At 41.1% G+C, this 27,902-nt stretch overlaps 1 protein-coding gene across 8 annotated transcripts in view; it reads left to right on the plus strand.

Annotated features, from left to right (window-relative positions):
• LOC134335931 (caskin-2) overlaps positions 1-27,902 on the plus strand; it is a 43,433-nt gene that overhangs the window by 12,842 nt on the left and 2,689 nt on the right. For 5 of the 8 annotated variants that reach the window (XR_010015665.1, XR_010015666.1, XR_010015667.1 and 2 more), the window contains exons 3-19: positions 11,219-11,270; positions 15,644-15,741; positions 15,869-16,014; positions 16,893-16,988; positions 18,409-18,539; positions 19,208-19,316; positions 19,664-19,772; positions 20,702-20,796; positions 21,436-21,553; positions 22,471-22,650; positions 24,075-24,199; positions 25,023-25,089; positions 25,234-25,328; positions 25,419-25,529; positions 25,628-25,729; positions 25,813-25,951; positions 26,257-27,873. Coding sequence is in view for 1 of the 8 variants with exons in the window: in XM_063018571.1 (XP_062874641.1) it covers positions 11,219-11,270; positions 15,644-15,741; positions 15,869-16,014; positions 16,893-16,988; positions 18,409-18,539; positions 19,208-19,316; positions 19,664-19,772; positions 20,702-20,796; positions 21,436-21,553; positions 22,471-22,650; positions 24,075-24,199; positions 25,023-25,089; positions 25,234-25,328; positions 25,419-25,529; positions 25,628-25,729; positions 25,813-25,951; positions 26,257-27,873 (3,390 nt within the window). In the remaining 7 variants the exon portion in view is untranslated. The remainder of the gene's footprint in view (positions 1-11,218; positions 11,271-15,643; positions 15,742-15,868; positions 16,015-16,892; positions 16,989-18,408; positions 18,540-19,207; positions 19,317-19,663; positions 19,773-20,701; positions 20,797-21,435; positions 21,554-22,470; positions 22,651-24,074; positions 24,200-25,022; positions 25,090-25,233; positions 25,329-25,418; positions 25,530-25,627; positions 25,730-25,812; positions 25,952-26,256; positions 27,874-27,902) is intronic. The other 3 variants (XR_010015669.1, XR_010015668.1, XR_010015671.1) reach the window with 3 other exon arrangements.

Raw genomic sequence — 27,902 nt, forward strand, 5'->3', positions numbered from 1 at the left:
TAGGTAGCTCTTAACTGCTTTTCATTTTATGTTTGTTCTGTGCTTTAAACCATGTGCAGTTGTTGTCTGGGTGTGCCTGGGTTGTGTTTGCCTCTCTCATGGCCCAGGACAGGTTGGCTCTTGCTGTCCTGAGGGCTGCCGTGTCACCCATGCCATGTCATGGCAACATCACAGATTTTCAGCAGTGAATGTCAGCCGACCGGTTTTGTGGCTGGCATGTCGAATGGTGCAAATGATATCATTTTGGCTCCACTGTTTGTGTGAATTTAAGTAAATAATGGATTTGGTTGCTAACATGTTGATATTTCTCTCATATGTGACTGCACAGTAATAACTAATATGATTCAGTATTATGTTTGGCAATACTGAAATCACCATTCTGATTTAGTTCCCTTTGTAATCAACAAATATGTCATACCAGTTTTGGGGTTTTTCTCTTTTATAAATTAAGTTCATTAAGTTTTTTTAAACATATGACTAAAGCGTTTGAAAAATATACATACTGCACACCTCTATATATTATGTATATATATATATATATATATATATATATATATATATTGTCCCTTTGTTATTTTCACAGCCCCTTTTAATATCCATCAGTGAGCTTCTAGCATAACTCTGTTAACCACACTTGTTGGTTTTCAGTCACTATCTTTTTAGTACAGTCCATATATTCTTTCTAGGGTTACATCAGGACTTCAAGGATGCTATTCGAAAAGCTTACAAGATCATTGTTCCATGTTTTTTATGGACAGTTGTTTATGCAGATGATCCCGGGACCTAAAATTCCCTAGAAACGACTTCAGTTGACTCCTGACTTATAAGGAGCTGCTTTTTAAGATACAAACCAAGCTTTCTAGACTTTCCGTTTTCAATGATTACTGTTTAGTCTTATGTGTGTAGACAAACTAGTGCTATTTATAAGGGCACAGAGAAGTCACCAGCTATAGTCTATCATAAATAGTATTAAGGAATGAAGAGACCAGGCCACAATGTTACTCTTATATAAAGTTTTTTACATCACTAAATTTTAAAATCTAAGTTGCTGTGTGTATTTTATCATATTTATAGAAGTTAAAAAAGTTTTTGGACAAATTATTTGTTTTAATCAGTCACAGAAAAAGAACATTTATACAAATAACTGAAATCCCAAGGCTGATAAATGTCCTTACTTTGAATCTAAAGAACTGAACATTCTTTAAGGTGGATTTGTGAATTTACGTTAATCACACATTTCTCACTAGTTTGTTGAGTTGTTGTTATTTCTTTTGTTATTACTAAACCAGACGACCAGATCCTGTTCAGCCAATCTTACCGAGATTTCTCATGGACACCCATGTTTTTGCCGTTTGAACGACCATTCAGTGTTAATCTCTGTGACGCACATCGCTAGCTCTGTTTCCTGGTGGAATGTCGCTGAGGAACAGAGGCCGCTTGGTTCAGCAGGTCACCTTTTTAAAGCAGCACCCTACGTGCTCAATTAGTATCCAGTCAGTCCATTCAGCCTTTTGTTTCTGTCTGTAGTCGACAGGAAAAAGTTGCTGTTTTTGAGCACGTGGGATTTTAATTAAAAAGAAAAAGCAGAACCCCCAATTCTTAACATTGTGCACTAGTTATTATGAAAACCATGCGCACTTAGTGAAGCCCTTTTACAACTGAGGGAAAAGTTTCAGGCCTGTTTGCAGTAAGTGAAATTCAGAAGACGACCCCACAACACAAAGGAAAAATGGGTCGATTATGCCTCAATACTGTGTTACACGCTGTAAATCGTGAGTCACAACTGCTCTGGCTTTGGTAGTTTTTTCACAGCCATTTCTCTGGAATTTTCCTCACTCTGAGCATGCCAGCCATTGTGCTAAGTGCAATATAACACTGTGTACTTGAATAAAGTAAAAAAGAATAGAAGGGGTGATGTCAGGAGATAAGAATCCATCGCTCCTGGGCATATTGCAGCTGGTGCGGGTTTATTGTTTAAGCGTGTTCTACATATACTTAAAATCATTGTGTTTATTGCTGTGTATTGTACATGTACTGGTATTTTAAAACGCTGATGGTTGAGTAAATTAGTGTAGTGTGTCTTTAAGGTTTTATCATGTTTGTGCTGTTGAGGCTTTCTGCCAGTAATCTAAAGAAGCACAAAAGCAATGCTGATGCAGTTAACTGTCTGGATTACCTTGAATAGTTATATGGCATTTATGTGACTAAACATCTACAATCTTCTGTACAGAGGGGATGAACTTGGATTAGGAAAATCCATTTACATTTACAGACATTCTTAGCCAAAGTGACTTATTATGGTGCTTTGTATTTTCCCCAGCACACTCTGGGACAAATAAGCGACGGTCTAAGTGCACACACTGCTTTGCTAAAACCCTGATAAAAGACGATGTAAGGGGGAAAATAAAACCTTAAGTACAGTAAAAGGGTTTTTCTAAAGTTGCACCAAATTAGGTGAGTGAATTTGTCTTTAGTGCAGCATTGCAGAACTTGTAGATTTCCAACACATGGCAGAAGTAATAAGAGCTTGAGAAGAGCTTAACCCTTTAATGCTCTCACCAAGACAATAATGTTTAAGGAATTATTTCTTTGCATTTCTTACTTTCTTGGGACTATACCAACAACAAAATTAATACGATTTAAAAAACAAATTCCATCACTTTTCTACACCGTCACCCTCCGATGCATTTTTCCCAGTGTTGTACCAACTTTTTAATGCCATCAGCAAAAAATATTTTTGGTTGAGCGTGTAGCCACGGATGCACCGCTGCTTTCATATCATCATCACATGAAAATCTGCTTCCCCTTAAAGCTTCTTTGGGCGTCCAAAAAGGTGGAAATCAGATGGCGCTAAATACGGACTGTAAATGTCTCTCAGTCTCCTAGACACGACCAATTTCTCCTCCTTCCACCCTCACCGTTTCCAACCAAAATACAAAAGTGCGGAAACTTTTTGAAAATCCCTCGTATTTTTTTTTACTAGTGTACACAATATTTTTGAATGAACCTCTTGAAAAATGATGCAACTTTTTATGGATGATTTTTCAGCTGCAAGCTTCAGGTTAACATATAGATTAGAAAGGCTGTTTTCTTAAAAACCACAGCGTCATCTACCAATATTTTGAAGTTAACCAATGAGTAGATACGGCCCAAACAAGATTATTTAAATACAGCTTATTTTTACCCAAGTATTTAGACTCAAAGTAAGACCATTAAAGGGTGCAGAATGAAGTGAGCATGTGCAATTGAACATGATTGAGAACAAAAGCAAAATAATAAGCTTAGAAGTATTGAGTGTTTGGGTTAGCGCTCTGTGATGTCTCTTATCAAACACTGAGGCCCATCAAAGTTCCTCTGATATAGCCATATAATAGCTGACACTCCCACCTTTGTAAAACAATGGCCCTGGGAAAGGAAGTGGAATGAGAGGCCCAGCTTAAATCCTGGCTTTGTCCCTGGAGAACTTTGTGCTCCTGATGTAACCTGTGTCAACAGACCCCACTTTGACTCTTTTGTGACCAGGTTAGTTTAAATGGCACTAGGGTCACGTCACCTTTACACCTACGGGTGTTTGTCCTCTACACTGTGGAAAATTCCTGAGTCTCCAAACATTGTATTTAAGATTAGTGAATCAAGGTAAAGTAATTAACCACAGACAGTTTTAATTGTTCTTACCCATCTTTCCTGGTTAATAATAATTCTGCAGCTGACCAGAAATTAGCCAACAGCTTGTTATCTTGCACTCATCCTACATGTGTTGTTTAGTTTTTTTTATTTTTATTATTATCAAGGTTTTTACAATTAGTAATCTAACTGTAAAGTTTTCATTATGATGCAGCACTTTCTCTGAAAATTTGTATTATGTTAATATATTATATTTGTAATATGTTATTATGAACATTCATCAATCACAGTCATGGTTTCTTCTCCTAGATATAACTTGAAGATCGTACCTGGCCATTTTTGGGTTTAAATCTTTTGCACTGTTTACTGGAACAGTACGTCCTCATGACTAACTAGATTTCACATTTTCTTTCTTGTCGAAACTCAGAAAAATATATGTTTACATTTTTGGCATGTAGCAGACGCTTTTATCCAAAACAACTTACAATTATGACTGAACACAATTTTGAGCAATTAAGGGTTAAGGGCCTTGCTCAGGGGCCCAACAGTGGCTACTTGGTGGTGGTGGGACTTGAACCAACACCCTTCTGATTGCTAGTCCAGTACCTTAACCGCTGAGCTACCACTGCCCTATATATACACAAATATAGAAGAACACACTAGTCTCATTTACCTAGTAGATAAGTAGTAGAAAGCAGGAATATGTTATTCTCAGTGTTCTGTTAGTCTGAATCGCTGTCTGCCATGGCAGTGTGTTATTGTGCCCGCTCAGAGATTTGAACTCTATGGAATCTGCCTCTTCTAATATGTGCCAGAGCTTCCTCGTCCCTCTGTAATCATCACACACGACTGCCTTCCCCGCTCCCGAAAAAGGGTTCAGACTTCCTTCCTTGTAATCAAGAGACTGTAAAACAATGGCTTAATGATCTGACCTTCCTTTAAGATGATTGCAAATTGACGACGCACTTATAAAATCTGCTGCTTTCTGTGAGACGTGTATGAGAATAATCAGCCAGCCAACAAAAACAAAACAAGAGATTAAACATTGTGTTTGTCAGAGTAAAGCAGCTATTACTTGGTGCTGAAATGATACCATAATAGAACGTTATAGTCCTCCTTCCTAGAATATGTGGGTGGTACTTAAAAGTCTGTGCCAGAAAGGTCAACAAACTTAGTTAAACTTGGTCAATTCTGCTAAGTATGGTGGTCAAAGAACCAATCAGGGTTGTGTCTGAAGCTTTGGTGGCTGTAGGAAGCAGCTAACTAAGGTAAAATCTTAGTGCCACAATATAAACATGCGCTGTGTATATTTTTTACCCAGACGTATGTGTTCCATTTGATCATTTATGTAAAAGAACAGTTTTTTTATGCATTTTCTCCCCATTTTCCACCCGATTTAGCGACTCAATTTGTCTTCCGCTGCTGAGGGATACCAGATTGCATCCGAGGAGAGCACGTTGCTGTACGCGCCTCTTCCGAAACGTGCACAGCCCTCCACTTCTCACCCCTGCATTCTGCACAGGCATCTCTTCTGCCAAACAGGGTCCTTACACAGCGTATGAAGACCCACCCACCCACACATAGTCCGGCCCCCACCCTGCAGATATGGTGGCCAATTAGTATCTGCTGCAGGCACTGCCGATTATGCCCTCTAGATGGCGCCCAGCTGACCGGAGGCAACACTGAGTTTCGAACCGAGGAGTTGGTGAAAATCCCAAGACTGCTGTGACTTACATGTTTCTTACAAATCGTCAGTAAACCAACTTGGTAGACACATTCATAATTATAATAACTACATGTATAGAAACATGACGTTTGTGTATCATATATCCCTTAACTTATAGAAATTCATTTGGTTCCTCAAATTATTTAAGAAACATTATGTTGCATTTATGAAGCCTTTAAAAACCTGAATTTATTTCTTCTAGTCTTAAACTGACTGTAGTCGTTTACCTAAATCATATAAACGACCAGTTTCTGGTGTGACCAGGTCTTAAAATAAGCAGCTGACAGACAGAACCTCAGTTTGTTAGGACCGTCTTGCAGTGGGAAGCACAAAAAAACAGCATATAAGATTCAAATGTGCCAGTTTCCACAGTTCTCTATCAATGGAGAATAATTAACCTGCCAACAACCAGAGCCAGAGAAAAATGATCTGCATTTTATGCTTATTGCTCAGACCTAAAGCTCCGGCAGGTTCAGTCAGAAACCAAGTCATTTCCAGGCGTTGCCGGCATTTCGGGGTAAACATATAATTGTGTCGTTTTGATACGAGCGGAGGCTTTTCTAAATTTAGTTGAAGATTTTTACAACAGATTTGGTTTAGGTTTTGCGCCACAGATGAAGGCTGGAATTTGAGATTGATTGCCGTCCAAGGGTAAAACTTCTAAATGCATAGAGGGAAAGAAAATTTCCCAACGTTGCATACTTGTGGTTGAGTAGCTGTACTACATAAATTATGCATTTAGTCTTAAAACAAGTGAAGTATTTAAAGTGTAAAAAGCTTTGGAAAATAGAGACCCTGTTTAAAGACACATTTTGTGACTGCGAGAAAGCATTCCATTAATCATCATGGGTAACTGGGTTGCACAAAGATCCTGTCAAAGACCTGGTCTTGTGTACCGAAGCTCTAATGGAGTCGTGCTTAAAAGCCCTTTGCTTTGTTATGGTCAGTTAAAAGTCTGTGCTGTGACAGCTCTATAAAGAGCACCGGGTTGTCTTTGTAGCTCCATGTTGTGGGTGTATCCAGTGTCTGTGGTCTCAGTCTCACTCCAGTCCAACCATTGTGGCTTGCCCTTTTGGCCTCATAAAATTTAGGTAACAAATACTGCTTTTGAGGTCATTGCTCTTTCACTCGCCTCCAGGTGTGCCCTGAGAATGGGAAGATGAAGCTTGTCAGAACTATTCACACTGATTGTAGCAGTGGCTCCCAAATGGTGCAACAGGAAAGTGTTTATTCTAACATGAGAAGATTTTTTTTGCTTTGCTCGTCTCTATGGGCCTGTTTTTATAGGCAAATGAGTTTAATCCACAACACAGGATAAACACCAGCTCTAACATTAGTACACAAGCTTACTTTTCGAAATAAATTATTTAGAAATTGTCTTACCGTTTGATTCAGTTCTCTCAGCTTTTGTTCTTTCTGTATTCTTTTTTGCTTTGTTCATGACTCTAGATGTCAATTCCATGAGCACATATTTACTATGACAGTGTGGTCGCATCTAAAAACACACTATTATTTGGCTAGATTATGGCTTACTACTATTTTTTTTTTACTGTGATTAATATTTTATCCCCATGAGACGACACACATTTATTTATTTTATTTATTTTTATTATTATTAAAATTCACCGTCTGGTTTTTGGAGTTCACTTTGCCGTAGTATCAAGACGTTTAGCAGAAATCAGAGAAACATCTTGGCACGTTACAGAACATCAAAAGACTTCACACAAGACTGCTTGACCACTATTCCTTCCCCAATGTATTACCTTAGCCTCAAGGGTCAAATCGAGGTCAGAGGTTAATGAACTGCTCTGTTTGTTACACAATAAAAGGAACTGTTATTTAACCTTGTCGTTTCTAGTTGAGTGTTCAGCTACATACAGAAATTCCTGGCATTCATCAGAACCCTGGCAGAATTTAACCACATAAAAATCGGAAACGATACTGGGACAACTTGTGTATTGTCAAACAGTTCCATCTAAAACAGCTTATTTGTTGGGAATAATGTAAGGTTTGATTTGTTTTACTGTTGGAATTTGATTGGTTTGTGTTTTAGCTAGCTAGCAAATGCTAGACAAATAGACCAATAGAGCCACACAAAGCACTGCAGAGCAAAGAAACTCAAGCCATGCATGAACACCATGCTGAGAATGGAACAGAGGGAAAACTTTCTCCTTTTGCGAGGTGGCGAATGTTAACTGGATGTAGTTCTGTTAGCGCTGTGCAGTTTTCTGACCCTTCAATCTGGTTGGCTATGCATTAACAGACAGCACAGATAACGAGTTAATGTTAGCTTTCTAGTTTAATCTGTCTTCAGTACTCACTGTGGCAATCATGGGAAAATTCACAAATACATATATATATATACACAGTGTATCACAAAAGTGAGTACACCCCTCACATTTCTGCAAATATTTCATTATATCTTTTCATGGGACAACACTATAGACATGAAACTTGGATATAACTTAGAGTAGTCAGTGTACAGCTTGTATAGCAGTGTAGATTTACTGTCTTCTGAAAATAACTCAACACACAGCCATTAATGTCTAAATAGCTGCAACATAAGTGAGTACACCCCACAGTGAACATGTCCAAATTGTGCCCAAAGTGTCAATATTTTGTGTGACCACCATTATTATCCAGCACTGCCTTAACCCTCCTGGGCATGGAATTCACCAGAGCTGCACAGGTTGCTACTGGAATCCTCTTCCACTCCTCCATGATGACATCAAGGAGCTGGTGGATGTTAGACACCTTGAACTCCTCCACCTTCCACTTGAGGATGCGCCACAGGTGCTCAATTGGGTTTAGTCCATCACCTTTACCTTCAGCTTCCTCAGCAAGGCAGTTGTCATCTTGGAGGTTGTGTTTGGGGTCGTTATCCTGTTGGAAAACTGCCATGAGGCCCAGTTTTCGAAGGGAGGGGATCATGCTCTGTTTCAGAATGTCACAGTACATGTTGGAATTCATGTTTCCCTCAATGAACTGCAGCTCCCCAGTGCCCCAGTGCCAGCAACACTCATGCAGCCCAAGACCATGATGCTACCACCACCATGCTTGACTGTAGGCAAGATACAGTTGTCTTGGTACTTCTCACCAGGGCGCCGCCACACATGCTGGACACCATCTGAGCCAAACAAGTTTATCTTGGTCTCGTCAGATCACAGGGCATTCCAGTAATCAATGTTCTTGGACTGCTTGTCTTCAGCAAACTGTTTGCAGGCTTTCTTGTGCGTCAGCTTCCTTCTGGGATGACGACCATGCAGACCGAGTTGATGCAGTGTGCGGCGTATGGTCTGAGCACTGACAGGCGGACCTCCCACGTCTTCAACCTCTGCAGCAATGCTGGCAGCACTCATGTGTCTATTTTTTAAAGCCAACCTCTGGATATGACGCCGAACACGTGGACTCAACTTCTTTGGTCGACCCTGGCGAAGCCTGTTCCGAGTGGAACCTTTCCTGGAAAACCGCTGTATGACCTTGGCCACCATGCTGTAGCTCAGTTTCAGGGTGTTAGCAATCTTCTTATAGCCCAGGCCATCTTTGTGGAGAGCAACAATTCTATTTCTCACATCCTCAGAGAGTTCTTTGCCATGAGGTGCCATGTTGAATATCCAGTGGCCAGTATGAGAGAATTGTACCCAAAACACCAAATTTAACAGCCCTGCTCCCCATTTACACCTGGGACCTTGACACATGACACCAGGGAGGGACAACGACACATTTGGGCACAATTTGGACATGTTCACTGTGGGGTGTACTCACTTATGTTGCCAGCTATTTAGACATTAATGGCTGTGTGTTGAGTTATTTTCAGAAGACAGTAAATCTACGCTGCTATACAAGTTGTACACTGACTACTCTAAGTTATATCCAAGTTTCATGTCTATAGTGTTGTCCCATGAAAAGATATAATGAAATATTTGCAGAAATGTGAGGGGTGTACTCACTTTTGTGATACACTGTATATAAACTCAGGTATTGACACAGCAGATCAGTCTGGTCCACATAACTGATTTGGCACAGTTTACAGTTTCACCCTTCGTTATGCTGCCTTTTTCTTAACCAGTTTTGACGTCTGGAAAAAGTCATATAAAACTGCGAGAACAGCGTGGAAACTGAGCGTGTCAACATGCTCGATTTAAAATGTCAGTCAACAAGCCGAGTGTTGAAAGTAAATGTTTTAGAAATAGGACGTACCCTTTACGAGGGATCTTCAAAAAGTTGTGAGAGACACTTATAGTCTGAATTCAGCACCATCTGATTTCCACCTTTTTGGACACTCAAAAAAGCTTTAAGGAAAAGAAGATTTTCATGTGATGATGATGTGGAAGCAGCGGTGCATCAGTGGCTACACGTTTAACCAAAAACATTTTTTACTGATGGCATTAAAAAGTTGGTGCGATGCTGGAACAATGCATCAGAATGTCATTTGTTTTTGAAATTCTTAATAAATAGAGTTTAAAAAAGTGTGGAAACTTTTTAAAGAACCCTCGTACATTTATTATTTTTCTTTTGCCTGCATTTTAGGAATTGACACAGTTGATTTGGCACAGTTTACAGTTTCTCCCTTCTAAGTCATGCTGCCGTTTTCTTAACCAGTTTTGACGTCTGGAAAAAGTCATAAAAACTGTGAGAACAGCGTAGAAATTGAGTGTGTCAGCATGCTCGATTTAAAATGTCAGTCAACAATCCAAGTGTTGAAAGTAAATGTTTTAGAAGTAGACGTACCATTTATTTCAGGTTTTTTTTCCAGTACAGAGATTTTTTTTCTAATACCAGACCAGTCTGCAGTTTATACCTTATACCTATACTTAAAAGCAGATCATATTTACTTTTAGTGTATTGTTTTTATTTGTGAGACACAAGCTTACACTTCACTGACCTGTATTTTGGTGATATGTATTTTATCCTGTGTGCTACATAGTGTGTAACTATACCATTCAAAATACGCTAACACCCTGGACAGGCCGCCACAGAGATCTCTCTGCTTCATGAGCTAATAATTTAGACTAAAAAAAGAATCATGCAAATACTGACGGATTTAACAAACCAGCCAACCAGTAATAAAAGAAAGTTTTGTAAACATGCACACCAAAATTGGGCCTGTCCAAAATGCTGAGGGGTGTATTTTTTAGCTCTCTATTATAGTTTGCTGTCATTTAAAATTGCTACGTTTGCTACCGTGTGGGTGTATTTGTAGTGTTGGTATCATTTGTAAAGTTCTTTACCTCAGCATTTCTGCAAGTGTGAACAGGAGTTTAAACCTGAAAGTTCAGGGTTTGTAGTGAGTGCGCACACTTTAACAGGTTTATTATTGAGTCTGTTCCTGCGTCCTGCTATGCACATACACAGAACTCCTGAGGAAAGAATAAAGTGATCAATGAATACACAAAAGCAAACACACACTCCTGCATGTAAAGCACCTGCCTGGTTGGGATGAAAACCTGCATCCACACCAGTCCTTTGTGTATAAGAATAAGACCTGACACGCCCGGTCTAGGTGGCTAAATGTGATCCAGGAATAAACAAAAATGACCAGCTGTGAATTGAAAGCTGCTGGAACTTGATTGTTACTGTGCACAGTCAATCAAGCTTTATGTAGCCATGGGCTTAAAGTCTGTGATAGTGGAACCTTAGTGGTTTAGGTACTCAACCAGTGATCAGAAGGTCTCTTGTTCAAGCCCCACCACTGCCCCCACACTATTGTACTTGGTAACAATTCTAAGTCGCTTTGCATAAAAAGCATCTATATATGCCATACATATAAATGTAATGTATAAATGTAGGTACACTGTGTTTTGGGGATTAGTGATTAGTGATTTTTCATTCTAGTGACCTGAGTGTATTTCTGTTTCTGTTTTGCAGAGCTATTGGGCTCAAGCAAGAGACTGAATGTTAATTATCAAGATCCAGATGGGTAAGTTATTTGTCTATTGTGACCTTTACACTATATGGCCAAAACACCTAACCGTATTAATGAGGGATTTTATAGATGGTAAAATCCGGGTCCTTTTTGTGTGGAGTTTGCATGTTCTCCCCGTGTCTGCGTAAGTTTCCTCCAGGAGCTCCGGTTTCCTCCCACAATCCAAAGACATGCAAGTGAGGTAAATCGGTGATACAAAATTGTCCATGACTGTGTTTAACATTAAACGTGAACTGATGAATCTTGTGTAACCAGTAACGACCTGTCCTGTCATGAATGGAACCAAAGTGTGTAAAACATGATGTTAAAATCCTATTAAATAAAAAAAAAATACTTTGCGGTGTGACTCGTCGCATCCTTGCTTTCAAACATCTGAGCCTTTTGTTATTAACCCTTTTATACTCGGTCCTGAAAGCATCACCTGTTTTCTATTCACTCTTTTGCCTTTAAAAAGTTCCACAACAGGTGTTTTATTTTTATTATTTCACAATTAAAGACAATCAGTGCTTTCTGTTTTTATGTAATTTCACCTACTATTCCAACTTATTTTTGAAATTAGATTTACATGTCATGGCAGCCTTGGGATTTCATGATTTTGCAACTGTTCTATTTCTGTGACGAAATGATTGAAACACACCAAAACAAAGAAACACCAAGTCCAACCATTCATTACTATTTCAATAAAGTCTGGCACATGATGGAAATCGTGTGCCAGCCTTAAAACTTGGCTTAGTTCTTGCTTGGCTGAGGACTAACCGACCTGTCTTTGGGTGGTTCTTGAATTTCACCCGACCACCTGGACAAATGTCCCCTCATTATAAGGTGATAGTTTTGAATTTTCTTCCTGAATTTGTCAAAGAGACTGCTCATGTGCAGAAAAACTAGTCGTATTTATATGGGCAAAGAGAAGTCAATCGTAATTACTGAGGAGGAATTGGAAAGTTCTGTTAGAGTAATATATTTGGATAGCCCTCAATATTTTGGACAAAAATGTGTGTTTTAACCAGATGATAAAAACATCTACAAAAATCTATGAAATCTCAAGACTGTAATGATGTTTAGGTGTTTGTTGATGCATGCTCAATAATCCAGGTACACAAATCCACAAAGTTGAATCAGTTCATCTGGACACAAGTTTGTTGTAGAGATACGTTTCGTCACTCAATCCGAATCTGACTGAAGAAGACAATTCGGATTGAGTGACGAAACGTATCTCTACAACAAACTTGTGTCCAGATGAACTGATTCAACTTTGTGGAGATGTTCAGGTGATTAAATTGTGTAGTGTGCATGCCCACTAGTGACCAGTTCTTTGCAATTTAAGCTACACGCTTTTCAGAATGTAGGCTAAAGGTCTAGTTTTTCTACAATAACAATGTCCACATTATACGCAGCTCTATAGATGTCTACAGTAATAAAATGTATGTTTCAGAAACCCCTTTGAGAACCGTGTGCATTTCTTTCTTACTTTTGGGTTGCCTTGAAACCTAAAGAAAGCCGTCACACACCGAACTGCTAAACCAGCAACCAATAAAAGCAGTTCTAAGTCAACAGAGGCTGTAGGATGGGCCTCAAAGGGTCAAGTGACGGGACATTGACCCCATATATCAGAACCAGGGCAATGCAAGATTGAAGTGCTTTTTTTTGTGCACTGAGTGAAGGGTGGATGGGGGAGGTGCTGGGGCTGTGAAGTGGTGGTCAGCATTGAGTGTTTGGGGTGGAAGTTTGGCTATAACTGATTAGATGGGAGTGTTTACAAAGTTCCACGCAGCTTATTGCAGTGATGACAGTTTCTGTGACCTCATTGTGCTAAAGAAAAACACATGAAACAAATTAACCTTGTGAATTACGACAGAAGGCTGACCATTGGTGTGTGCACTTTTTGATATACATTTACGGCATTTAGCAGATGCTTGTAGCCAAAGCGACTGACCCTCACAAGGCAAGACAGAAAAAGGAGGCGATTGTCAGGAATCGTCCATAAACACAAAAAGCCATGCGATTGGCGTATGGGCTCATAATCACTAAAGCCCCTGGCAATTGCAAGACAGTTGTCAGTAGTGCCAGCTACTCAGTCCACCAGTGAGTGACAACACAACTTCTGGAAACTTCTGCAGTCAGAGGGAGAAACCAGGCAGCTGCCTGACCTGACCTACAACCCGGCATAAAACAAACCTACAAGAGTAAAGGATCACGTGAAAGGCTGGGTCATGAGGTCATATGATCATGATATATAAAGAGACCTCATTGGTTGACGTGAAATAAGTCTTAATGAGGCGCAGAGACTGCCCATGAGAAGCCAATTAAAGAAACCAGCACTCCTGCCTCCTGCTGGCCCATAATAGAATAGATTGAACAGATAGAAAGCCTTTATTTGTCATATATACATACACATGCGTACAGTACAATGAAATTCTTTTTCGCATATCCCAGCTCTTTGGAAGCTGGGGTCAGATCCCAGGGTCAGCCATCGTACGGCGCCCCTAGAACCGAGAGGGTTAAGAGCCTTGCTCAGGGGCCAAACAGTGGCTAAATGGCAAAGCTGGGATTCAAACTCTCAACCTTTCAGTTGATAGCCCAAAGCTCTACCCACTAGACCTGTTTACAGCTCTGACACTTCAAGAAGTACATTGCTTTTATTTACCTTAATTAAAACATACATGTGATTTAATTTACTGGTCATGGAAGACTTGATCTCAAAACAAGACTGCAGATTTGAGCACAGCCTTTTAAATATTGCAGTTAATTTAAGCGCAGCACATGCCCACAGACTTACCAAGTGTAAACGCAATCTGTGGATTTAAGGAGGACACTGACTCATCCAGCTGCAGGCAGAGGCAGTGCCTGATCGAAAACTGATACAGGTTTGTGCCAGTCAATTCATGAGCTAAATTTCCATTTGTGTGCCACCTACGGTATCATGTGTTGTGTAATTATTTGAATTTCCATCTTGCGTGTGTTGCTTTGCGTAATAAGTAAAGCAAGAAAAGGCAAGTAGGAAAACGTCCACTGTACAGTGATCGATTACGATCAGAAGTTTATTCACACCTGATTGCAAGCTTATTCTTAAACGACGGGCATTAATATAGATTTAGCGTTTACTGTGCGGATAGAACAGCCTCCACTTTTCTGAAATGGCTTTTCCCCAAATTTAGCAGTACGTATGTGCGAATTTCTGCCTATTTCATTAAATGAGCATTTGTAAGACTTGGCTTGGGACTGTTGTTCCAGTAAGGTGGTGAGTGGGGATGAGATCATGGTTCTGTGCAGGCCATGGGAGTCCTCATGCACAGGGGCAACAGACAGCACCCTCCTCAAGCTTTTTGGGATACAGGACTATAGAAAAACGTTTGGCTATACGTCATCCATGAGACTGGCTATAAGCCACTGTTATGTCCCAGTTGATAAAAAGGTTGGAAGCCACTGGTTTAACGGTTTTGCCTCCTCCTGAGACAAATTAATATTTGAGCCTCCTTTGACATTTCGGGGGACAGTTGGGATTTGTGTGGGGCGGTTTCCATAGCACGCAGTGTTGGAATTGCTATATGTGAAAGGCCGGTGCCTGTCTGAGGGGCACCGATAGAAGTGTTGTCCTTTGTCCACCATTGCCCCGCCGCCAAGAGCCGTCAAATGCAGCCTGACGTCTGAAGAAATGACGGCAAAAACAGACACGACCCGTATAGCTCTTGCTGACCTTTGGGAACCTTTCCAAATGTATGTTTTGGTAAGGGGGGCTGCAACAGCAAGTGTTGCTATGGACTCTTGGTATGATGCTCTTCTGTTAGAGAGGCCTGTTGTGTTTAAACTGTGCTTTTATCTGTCAGGCTGAAAGAAAACATCCAACGTTAATGTTGTTTTAATCTCCTGTAGTTAAATCTTTAAATCTTTAAATGATCAATCCACAGGATTTAAATGATTGTCTGGGAATGATAATTTTCTTTTTAAATATAAAAAGGAAATAAATTTACTACTGAACTAATTTCATGGAAGGTATATCAAAGCACATTTATGTCCCTTAACCTTATAGCCAAACTGTTTGGCATATCTAAGAAGTTAGAACCTACAGTATAATAGATTTGTATTAAAGCAGCAGTTACTTGAGCTATTCTTCTTATCTAAACAACAGTGAAGCTCATTTAAATTGTTCTGCAAACTGATGCCATGTCAGTTTTTCTTTCTGGAATGTCTAATGCTGGTCCTAAAAATGCCAACATCATGTGGGAGTTTCACATCCATCTGTGGAAGGCTGCAAGTCTTAAGTGATCCTGTACTGTGTTACTAGTGAACAAGAGTTTTAAAGCAGTGCTTCTAGGTGTAGCAAAGCCTTCTTTCTCTTCTTGTTTCTAACCCTCTGATTTCTTGCTCAGGTTTTCTGCGTTGCATCATGCTGCTTTAACAGGAACAACAGATCTACTCTCTCTGTTGCTGGAGGCTCAGGCCACTGTGGACATCAAGGACGGCAATGGTTAGAATATAAGCACACACCAAATTCCTAATAAATATAGTTAAAAAAAAGTGTGGAAAACTTTTTAAAGAACCCTCCCATATTTGACTTTTTAATGAATGAATGCCTGCTGTGCTTTCTTCTGCAGGTATGCGTCCACTGCATTATGCTGCGTGGCAGGGGAAAGCTGACTCGGTGCTCATGCTGCTCAGATCTGGAGCCTCGGTGAATGGAGCTGCGCTGGACGGCCAGATTCCACTACACCTCGCTGCACAGTATGGACACTACGATGTAGTGAGTGTTGGAATTCAGTTCTTTTCTAGAGCACAAAATGTCATAAATACAAGTTAGAACATTTCTGTAAGTGCTATAAATGTTTATAGACATGTTTGTAGATGTTTATTCACAAATATTAATGGGTACATCTGTTCTGGTTATGTGATTCCGACCAAAAGCGCAGATTCTTACTGTCTTGGGATAGATTTGGTGGAATTAAGTTATCTGTGCAGTTGGGGGCAGTGAGAAGGATTCTTAGTGATCAGTCACAGTAATGATGTAGCTGAGCATTAGAACTGCCCGTTCTCCATCTGCACCTCCTGCCAAAGACATTCTTCGTTTTTTCTCATCCACCAGATCAGCTCTGGGAACCGTGTGAGTGTGCTTTCTTTGGGTGAGGCTTTCACCGTCAGCAGTGCAGAACAAAAGCAAACCATCAATTATCTTAAAAACCAGCTGGGTCTTTGTATGTGGAATATTTTACTATGTTTGACTGTGAGAATCACACTATCAGCTTTTTCAGTCCGGCTATTTTTGCTATTGTGTCACATGGCTGACTGTAATGTTTAGGGTTCCCATGGTACTGGAAATGCTGGAAAAGGCTTAAAAAGGGTCGAGTGAATTTACCAGACCTTGACTACAACAATAAAATATGAATTTATTTTGAAGGAGTTAAAAAAAGTTGCATTTTAGGTGGATTCTGGTTTAATGTACATGGAATCAGCTTTAACACTCTGAGTTTGCCAGTATAGATCAAGATGTCATTGCTGTTAAAGTTAGTAACTGAGTAAATCTGATCATCACTGTTATGTACATTCATGGCATTTAGCTAGATGCATTTATCCAAAGGACGACTAAACTAAAGTCACCTTCCATTCATTTTCTTTCCAATTTAGTCAGAGATGCTGCTGCAGCACCAGTCCAACCCCTGCGCTGCTAACAAGGCCAAGAAGACTCCTCTTGACCTGGCCTGTGAATTTGGAAGGCTGAAGGTAAGAGACTCTAATAGCAAATAAATCTTTAACCACCCTATATGCAGGTTATGGTGAGCAAATGTCCTTTTTCAAGTCAAATTAAGGTTGAAACAAAATTAGTAGTTATTAGGGGCCTTAATAATGTTGTTTTAGCAATGCTCTTGAGTAATTGTTTGTAGTTTCTTTAAATTTTATTAAAAACTTAATTCCCTTTTTTAAGAAAAATCTAATTATTTGTACACTCAGGTGTATTTCGGGTGCTTGGGTGGTTCAGCAATGAATTACGCTAGCCCACTACTTCTGGGGTTCAAATCCCCAGTGGTGTTATTATCCAGTCAGGTGTTTAGAAAAAACAGACCCACCACAACCCTGACTAGGATAAAGTGGTGGTAAAACATGAAATACAATGAAGAGTATTTCAAAACCTCATGGTTGAACCGGGACTAAATAGTATTGACAGGTGTGCATCAGTTCTAACTCAACATTTATTTTTCCTTGAAAAAACACTGAGGTCTGATTGTGTATCGTGGAACTGGTGTGTTTGTGGTCACAGCTGTGCAAACATAGTAAAAGGGCTGACTTGATGCTTCTGGCTTCGACTGTGACCCTTAAACTCTGTCTGTGTGGTGTTTTTTTTATGTCGTTTGACTTCATGGCATTATCTCTTCATCTAAATCCGTTTTTGTTTTCCATTCTCTTTCGTTTAAGTTCAAGCCAACGTTGGACTGTGAGGTTTCATCCAGTTTTTATTTAAGCTTTAATTATTCTGGTTTCGATCGCTTGTTGCAGCTGGCGGAAATGTACATGTGCAGGAATATATTTAGAAGGCTCACCCATCGAATCCCTGTTTGTGTTTGAGTGAGTCTGTTTGTGTGGAAGAATTAGCTGCTGTGTGGAAGAGTCGGGTGTGGCACTGGCAACTGACTGGCTGGCACGTTGAGTCTCTCACTTACTCTTGTGGTGAATTGTACTCTGAATATACCTCCCCCTCCCCAACACACGCACACAGAAGTAAGGGACGACAATTGTAAGGGACATGTATGGTCCGGCAGCCTGATGATTTTTGAGATTTCTGCAATTATGAACTTAATGGTGTAAAAAGTTACACATCTTGTGTGTCTTAAAGGTGTAAAACTTTATACAACGTGATTTCTCTGTACTCAACTAAACGCTTTATTAGTTTGACTTCACCTATTTAAAAGTACATGAAACAGTTGTAGGTTGCTAAAGTCTGTAAGAATTTTGTGTATTAATCATGAGTAACAATTTCTTAACAAACTTATCGTACAGTCATTTTCGAACCTGGTTGGAATATCAATAAATCATGCTTCTTTCTTGGAAGCACTGCTCATCTTTACATCTTGCATGTTCCCTCATTTCTATTTATTGTTTGTCTCTTTCTGTTTCTGGCACCGTTTTCTCATGGTACTTACTCTAGGTCGTCCAGCTGTTGTTAAGCAGTAACATGATTACGATGCTGCTGGAGGGGGACAGTAAGGACACTATAGAGTCTGCTTTCAACACTCCTCTTCACCTCGCTGCACGCAATGGACATATTGACATCATTCGGTCAGTCTGTGTTTATATCCTCATTGTGTATGAGTTTAGCATTAGGTACAGCTTGTGTAGATGGTCAACATTCAGATTGTCATAATTGTCGTATGATAATCCCCAATATTCATTGGAAATGCACAACCCCAGGATAATTATATATTTATGTGTGGAGTTTGTATCTTCTTCCCGTGTCTTCATGGGTTTTCTCTGGGAGCTCCAGTTTCCTCCCACAGTCCAAAGACATGCAAGTGAGGTGAATTAGAGATACAAAATTGTCAATGACTGTGTTTGACTTGAACTGATGAATCTTGTGTAACCAGTAACGACCTGTCCTGTCATGAATGTGACCAATGTGTAAAACATGATGTTAAAATCCTAATAAATATATATATATATCAGATTACTGAATGACTCATGTTAACACTGAGGTATTTCTTCATCATATGACTGTAGTACACATAAACCTGTGAATCAGATTATTTCCATAAATGCAATCATCTAATTATTCACTGCATATAAATGTTTCACACTCTTGATTTTGTTTATACTCTGTATCTTTCTTTCCACTGCAGAGATTTTTATATACATAGTACAGGCCATTCGTGTTATATAATTATCTATTTCTGCCAGTAGAAAATTGTAGATTTTTTTTTTTTTTACTGTGTTGATCTTGTCCTGTTTAGGCTTTTGCTGAAAGCAGGAATCGACATAAACAGAACCACCAAAGCAGGAACGGCTCTGCACGAAGCCGCTCTTTACGGGAAGACGGAGGTAGTACGGCTGCTGCTGGATGTAAGTCTCTTAAGTAACACACAATCCACGTAATTACCAGGTTACCTTTCCCAGCACCGCCCCAGCTTTGTGTCATTCACACATGCAGCACTCACTCATCTAGATTTGTACCCATTCATATGGTAGAAATGAGATTTTGCCAATTTTAATTGATTAGAACTGCAAATCATGGTTTAATTGTTGCGTAGGTGTTAGTTTACGTTTGTTATTTGTGTTAAAGGTTAAAGAGCATTTTAAACACTAATACCAGTCCTTGAGTTCTTCATTTTTGTTTAATGACATGCAAAGGTACACGTTTTCTCTTCTTCTCATTGCTAATTACACACTAATTACAAAACTCCTTTCAGGCTGGAACTGATGTGAATATTCGCAACACATATAACCAGACAGCTCTGGACATTGTCAATCAGTTCACCACTTCTCATGCCAGCAAGGACATCAAACAGCTCTTACGAGGTGAGGATGCTTTCGAGACCTTGCATCTGCTCAGTGCTTTTAGCCTTTGTTTATAAGTATACATAGGATGGAACTAATTATGGTGAAGGATGTGTATGTGATTATGTAGACTGACTGATGAGCCAAAACATTAGGATCGTCCCCCAGAAATGTGTATTGCAATGCCTATTTCGAAATAGCTGAGCATGGCACAGTCAGGTATATGTTAAATGTAGTTTTGTGAGTGTTTGTATGTGCAGTTGTGTGAGTGTTTGTGTGCAGTTGTGTGTGTGTTAGCAGTTGTGTTGGTGCTATCCCTCTCTAATCCAGATGGCCGTCTACACTCTTTAATTCAGTCTGCAGTCAGTAAACACAAGACGCTAAATGAGCACTTGTGGTTTGGTCCACTTTAATTTGGCGGTACATGTGCGGCACAGTTCAGACACTCGGCCTTAGTGAGTGTTTAGTTTTTCACAGGTGATGACTTGTCCTTTATGATTGCAGCTCCTGAAACCATTACAAGGTCTCTCGGGGGTAAACAAACTCTGTGCTCTTTCTGTAATTTAGTTCTATCATTTTTAAAATAATTTAAAAAATGACATCTAGTGATTACTCCCACAGTCTGATTTTACACAGTGACACAATTAGCTTGGGTACAACCAAGTTATATGGCCAAAAGTATGTGGACGTCTAATCCTGAGCTTGTTAGACATCTCATTCTAAAGTCAAGGGCAATAATTTGATTGATTGAACTAAATTCTGCAAAATAGAGTGGACAAAGATCAGAGTTGTGCCTGGGTTTTTCTGACCTAGCAGATTTTAATCCTGGTTCCAGAAAACCAGTTTAAAATAAGTTTAATTTTGTCACTGGTCATTAAAATCCTATAGATTCAAAATTGTGACATCAACTGTGTACACTTCACTTTTAAATGGTATGTGTGTGTCCTCAGATGCCACAGGAATTCTTCAGGTGAGAGCTCTGAAGGACTACTGGAACCTGCATGACCCCACAGCTCTCAACATTCGTGCTGGTGATGTCATTATGGTGAGTAGTAAATTGGTAGTGGGCACATTTGTGTTATTTTTTATATTCACACATTGCACATAAGTGCAAAAGGAGGAAGGTCTCACAAAAAATATTGAGATGCTCTAAGTGCTGCTATCTACAGTATATATTCCTGTAAATTTATTAGGCATATTAGGGGCAATAAAATTCTCTACCTCCCAAAACCAAACAAATAATTGCAGCCATACTTCTGGAAGCCTTTGCCAGGGTTCCTAATTTTTCCCATAATTTGATATCATTTTTAACCCTAGGCACTAATTGTATCCAAAGACTGACATTACATGTTCACTGCAAGTGTATGCAAACTTGCAAACTTTTGACCTTAACTACTTATGGACTATATCGAGGGTGAGCTGAATCATTCCTACGTGTGCAACTGTAGCCACCCTGTTGTTGGGCTATAATACGTCTATTATTGTGTGACTGGAGAATTGCTTTAGTGTATGCTTTGGGGTGGAGAGGGTGTCATGTTACATAACACACAAAGAGTCTGGAACAGATTATTGTTATTAACCTGAAAACCTTCCAGCCCTTGTTTTCTCCAAAACATTTCCATGAGTAAAAATGTATAGAGCTGTCCGGCTTTCTTTCTCATGGTCTTTGTGTGCTGATTGGCAGGTGCTGGAGCAACACGTGGATGGTCGTTGGAAGGGTCACATCCACGACAGCCAGAGAGGCACCGACCGAGTTGGCTACTTCCCTCCCTCCATAGTGGAGGTCATCAGTCGACGCTTTGGTATGTCCTGCCAAGCACATGCTAATACCATTCTAACCAGAAATAACCACTTATGGCTGGTTGAGATACCAGTACAGCAGCATGGATTATTAATATCATGGTTTTGTCTTTCCCTCATTCATGTATAGGCACTAACACAGAGTTTATTAACACTTTAATGCTGTGTGCTGACAGAACAGAGCTTGAAGGGTGTGAGGCATTTAATCTGCGACGAGTCACAATAAGGGTTTGGAAACTAGGTTGTGGAAAAATGGCAAAAAATAAATTAATTGGTTTATTAAATACAGTGGTAGCTCAGTACAGTGGTTAAGGTACTAGATTAGGGTTGATGAGGGTTGCTAGTTCAAGCCCCACCATTGCTAGGTTGTCACTGTTTAAAAGGCCCTTACATTTGTGACAATGCAAGCAAGTCAAAGTTAAGTCACTTAGGATAAAAGCTTCTGCTAAATGCCACAAATATAATGATTTGATGTGCGGCCATATAAACAGCTTGATGTTCATTCATTCAGTGAATGTCGGTTTCACTCTTTAGTGACGTAGCAGCGATAGTAGAAACAGTTCTGTGGTAAAATCCTGATTCAATGACCAGTTCCAGTCTAAAAATCATGCCAACCCACATGCTTAATTGTAACTTAAATTGTAGACCACAGCATTAACAGCTCAAAGCATTATTGTTTAGGCAGGGGATTAGTCATTTTCACAAAAAATTAGCTTAGGTGTCAGCCCAAAACGTTGTTGGTTGGGAAGTGGATCATTTAACATCTAGGAAACTATTAACCTAGGTGTCAATCTCATCGGCCTCTTTCTTGGCTCTATGTTTGTCAACACACATCTTGTAAAAATTTCATCCCTAACCTCTCATTATTAATCCCATACTTGTGTGTTTTGTGTGTGTGTCGTGTCGTGTTGTGTTGTAGGGGGCACGCTGTCACGCCACTGCTCTCTGCCCTGCCAGAAGCAGCAGCAGCAGCTCTACAGAGTGCCCCTCCCTACCAGTCCAAGCATGAACACATCTGTCATCCCTCAAACTGATGACTCCTACACCCCTAACCCTCACCAGGTGCTACCTCTCGCCAACGGCCTGAGTGCCAACCCAGGTACACAAACACACTGGTGTACAGACTTTAAGAAACATAGGAACATAGCTTACCTGCCCAGCACTAGATGTCACACCTTCCCACTCGTAGTCCCCATGCTATGCTGAAGCTCAGCTCCCCACTTAGAGGCACAGAGGCCTCTTGTCCATGCAGTATTTGTGTGTGTTAGGTGGGCACCCCAGCAGTCTACCCCAGCTTACTCTTCCCTACCTTGAGGACATCTGGGTTCTCAGGAACGCCTGTGCAGGTAAGAATAAGAACTCAACCCTGCTGCCCTCTACTGGCTGCTGAATGGCGGCACTGCAACCCAAAAAGGAATGAAGGACAAAACTGCCATTGAGCCAAAATCCCGCTTTCCAGCTAGCTTGCTGCAGTCCCTCTAGGCTTTCATTTGAATGTAGATTAAGCTTTATATTCATAGCATCCCCCCTATTTCTGAGCTTTTACCCCAGTAAGCCTGTGTTGCCATGGTCGTGATTTCATACTCTTCATCACTGCCTCTACTTAATCCTACCTTACCTTACTTCACCATGTTCTTTTCTTGACACCGCAGGCAGTGCCTGTATACTCCTTTGCACTCTGCACTTACTGGCTGGTCTGGTACATTATGCCAGTCCTGTAGAAGCATGATGGCCACCTATTGTCAATCTAAATGTTATGTTGGAAGCGTTGTGCGCTTTTGAGGTGATGCACCATGTTCTATCTCGCTTGCTTGTTTCATAATATCTAGTTTGGAATTATTTCTCAAAGCAAGGTGTCTTGAAACACATGAAGATGTACAATGAGGAGTCCGAACATTAGGACCACCCCCAAAGTGTGCATGGCAATACCAGTCTCATAACAGTTGTACATGGCACAGTCAGGGATATATTAAATATTGGGCTGATGGTAATTACTCGTAGTTCACGTGTTGTATGCAGCAGATACAATCAGAATAAAAACTTTTGATGAGGTAAAAGAGCACTGTGTTGAATTTTCTCTGAAACAGCAAAAGGTGGCAGTCGTGGTGAGTACCCACTGACAGAGGTTGGAGAAAGGAGGAGCCAGGAACATTGAAATGGTTGTTTGATGGTCTAGACTTATCTGATGCCAGAAGGGTCTGGTACAAACCAACAAAAGAGCTGCTGCTGCTCTAATTGCAGATCATTTACCATATACTGGTGATGAGGTGAATGTCACAAGGCACAGTTCATCAAACCCTTTTGTGTATGGGTGTACGTAGTTGGACGCTGGTCAAAGTGCCCATGCTCCTGTCTCCTGACTCCTGTCCATTTTCAAAAGAAAGATATGCTGGGATTTTTCTACAGATGTCTAGAGTTTACACAAAAAAACATCCATTGATTGGCAATGCAGGCTAGAATAGCCAGGCTTGTCTTAGATTGATTTTGTGTTTCTCCTCTCTTTCTCTTGGGTATAAACCTCAGCAGGAGACAGAAACAGTGTGGGTAGCACCGGCAGTGTTGGGAGCACACGCAGCGCTGGTAGTGGGCAGAGCACAGAGAACACTACCAGTGGTCTTCACCAGCACAACACCAACCCTGATGCCAAGGTAAGTGAACTCACAGACAGTCCTGAGAGCTTAAATGTGAAACACCTCATTACACCACGCTCTTTACCCAAGTCGAATATTTAATTGTTATGACATTTGTTTCTTTATTAAAGTAAAGGAGGGAGGGGTTCTGTGTGTTTTAGTCACATACAGGTTGGGTGCCTACCTTGGCGGTGATAGAGGGAGGGAGGCCATAGGGAATTACGACACCTCTGCTGGCTTATCAATGGCACCTGCACAATGAGATGGGGAACATTGGGGATCTGTGTGTGGCTTTCTGTGCACTATACGGATCTTCATATAAACCTGCCTCATGCAGGTGAAAAGAAGTGGCCAGAAGTGGCTGCACATGTGTTAGAAGGGGCGTGTGTTAGTTACTGTTCTCAGTCAGGAGTGGAAATCTGCAGCAGTAGAGGCGGAAATACAAAGTGGATAATTGGACACCACTGGAATTTGACTAAAATTTATTGGAAAATTTTACTTACAGTCACATCCAGGCTGAATATTTGCCCATTCATGCTTGATACAAAACTTTAGCTGCTCAACAATCTGTGGTTGACGTTGTCTGATATTCCTCTTTATAAAAAGCCATATACTGGTGTTTGAGTTCTTTGTAGGATTGTAGTGTTTAGTATTAAGGCTTTCTCTTAAATGGAAAAAGTAGTATATATCGTCAGGTCTGCAAGCATAAAGCTGTCATCTTACAATCTGAGCATATGTGTACTGAACTAGGCCTTTAATTTATCTTTTTTTTAAACTTTATACAACATTAAAATTAAGAAATGATATGGAAAATCTTGACCTTTCAACTTTGCTCCATTAGCAGCCAGTGCCCCCTGTTGGTGACTCAGTACAACTGGACCTTCACAAACAGCTTGACCACTCTACAGGTAAGACTACAGTTAAAAGTGGTTCCAAATAAGCACTACTTACTATTTAAATCAAATATAAACAAATGCAATTCTGCATTTAAATCTTTGGGCTCAACATTTAATAATTAAAGCACAAGTAAGCGTTTGTTTTTTGTTTTTCAGGTGTTCCTCGACGTCCGGTGCTCGCTGTGCCGAGAGTGCCAGAGCAAAGTTTGTTGCAGCAGTTTGTCCGACCTCAGCAGCTACTAGAAGGCAAGGTAATGACCACTTAACAAAACTACACGCAAATGTTAAGCTTAAATTTAATCCAAAGCAAATTTGTCAGATGTCCATTTGATGTTTTTTAGGATGCTGAAGCGATCTACCAATGGCTGAGCGAGTTTCAGCTGGAGCAGTACACTTGTAACTTTGTTAATGCAGGCTATGATGTCCCTACTATCAGCCGGATGACTCCTGAGGTAGCATTTCCCATAAGTGTCCCATGAGTTACCTTTCATTAATGCTGTATTTTAGGGGTTTAAGGCTGATTATTTCTACTAATTTACCTCTTTATCAGGATCTGACTGCCATTGGTGTTACGAAACCGGGTCACCGGAAAAAGATCTCACAGGAGATCGGAAATTTTATTATTCCAGAATGGCTTCCTGACTACACACCGGTAGGTCAGGTTATAAAATCATATGTCTGTGATTTTCGTCCCCGCTCTTAAAATCACTTACCTGATCTTTCTCATCATTATAGGTGGATCTTAGTGAATGGCTCAGTGCTATCGGTCTGCCTCAGTACCATAAGAAGCTCTTAGAGAATGGCTATGACTCCATCAACATTGTGAGAGACCTGACATGGGAGGACCTCCAGGAGATCGGCATCACTAAACTGGGTCAGCACATTTAATTCCTAGGATTCTCTAATTACTATTTGTGTGTACTTTCTGTTTTTATTGAAACATGATTGCTGTGCTCTTACTCTGGCCAGAACATTCTCTAGGTCTCAAAGGTTTGGGTTTTGTTGTTATGATAGCTGAAGTTTATTAGCAATTCCACTGCTTTATCATCAAAAGTCACGTGTTGAATGTTAAAGGTGACTTTTGGAGCTAAATGTTTGGAATTGAATGAGAATTCTGAGGAATTGTGCTCTCACAGTCTGTGGTTATAGATGTCCTTTGTGATTGTTTGATAACTTTAGGTCATCAAAAGAAGATCATGTTAGCGGTAAAGAAGCTGTGCGATTTGCAGAAGGCTCTCCTTCAGGCCGAGGCAGGCCAGGGCACCCTGCGTCGCAAACACCCATCTGCGCTGGACATATTACCTATCGAGCCCCCTGATGAGGGTGTCGACCCCTCCATGCCCCACACACCCAAAATGCTGACTTTCCAGGACAGCGAGCTGAGCGTCGAATTGCAGAATGCAATGGCATCACACTATAGCGGCCCTCAGGAAGGCCTCGCTTTTAAGACCGCTGTGGCCATGTCTGTTAGTCAAGAGAGCATCGATGCACGTTCCAGAGGTTCCGGACGATCCCAGGAGAATCCTGTCACACCTCCTTCCTCTTCCTCCTTGCCTGCTACTCCTCGCAGCCACTCTCAGGACAGCCTCCTTAGCTCCGACAACAGCAGCCCTGCAAAAGAGCGGAACATTCCTGAAGGTCGAGACCAGCTATATCAGAGGTTTCACACTTCCTCTCCTAACTTCAAGTACGCCACAGTAAACGCCAAGTCCAAACCAGGCAGCTCTTCAAACCAGAAAGTCTTTAGCTACCTTCATTCCAACAGCAGTGCTGGCACCCTGAATAACACCTTACTAGTGGTGCCCAAAAAGCGCACGCAGAGCCTGACACGCTATGCCCTGTCTGATGGTGAGCCAGAGGATGATGATGACGAACAGCTGGCAGTACCTGCTACCGCTGCTTTGCCATCGTACGCCACACTTTGCCGCAGGCCAGCACGAGGCCAGCTCACCCGCATGCAGTCTACTCCAGAACAGATGGTCAGCCGCAGCCAATCGTTTGCAGTCAGGACTCGACGCAAAGGACCTCCCCCTCCGCCACCCAAGCGCCTCAGCTCTGTCAGTAGTACCAGCAGCACCTCTGAGGATGCAACAGCACCAAACGCCCGAAACACACCTGCATGTCAGGTGGAGACTGACGGCTTTGCAGGTGTCAAGAGCATCGCAGCTACTCTAGAAACGACCTTGATGGGCTACAGGGTTGAGCCCTTCCAGGAGGGCAAAGCCGCCATTTCTGGATCCACTGAGGTTGCCAGAAGAGGAGTTGCAAGCCAGAGTGAGGCCAGCGTTTCTGAAAGAGTTGACCGAGTCATTAAATCTGACTCTGAAGAGGACGAGTGCGCCAAGGGTGCCAGCCTCGACAGCTCATCCTCCCCACAGAACAGCTCCAGTGAGTGCATCCCCTTCGCTGAGGAGGGCAATCTCACCATCAAGCAACGGCCCAAAGCAGGCAGAACAGACAGTGTCTCCGATTGTCCAGAGAAGCTAAAGGCAGCCAAGGGGCAAGAGCTTCCTGAGTTCAACCTCACAGAGTCGGACACAGTAAAGAGACGGCACAAACCAAAAGAGAAGGAGCAACCTCCTGCAGTTCACAGCGGCAGCGAAAAGGCCGAGCAAGAGTGTCAAAGTGTCAGTGTTAAACTGTGCATCAGTGAGACTGAGATCACACCAGTGTTTGTAGATCCACCAACAGTACAGACTGTAAAGATGCCTCCACCTCTTGCTCCAAAACCAGCCAGTCCATCCAAGCCTTCTCACCACAACGTTACCCTCAAACAGCATGTTCCGTCAGCCACAGGTACACAACCGAATTACTGCACACAGATG

The sequence above is a fragment of the Trichomycterus rosablanca genome, chromosome 22 (assembly GCF_030014385.1).
Source record: "Trichomycterus rosablanca isolate fTriRos1 chromosome 22, fTriRos1.hap1, whole genome shotgun sequence".
Taxonomy (NCBI): Eukaryota; Metazoa; Chordata; class Actinopteri; order Siluriformes; family Trichomycteridae; genus Trichomycterus; species Trichomycterus rosablanca.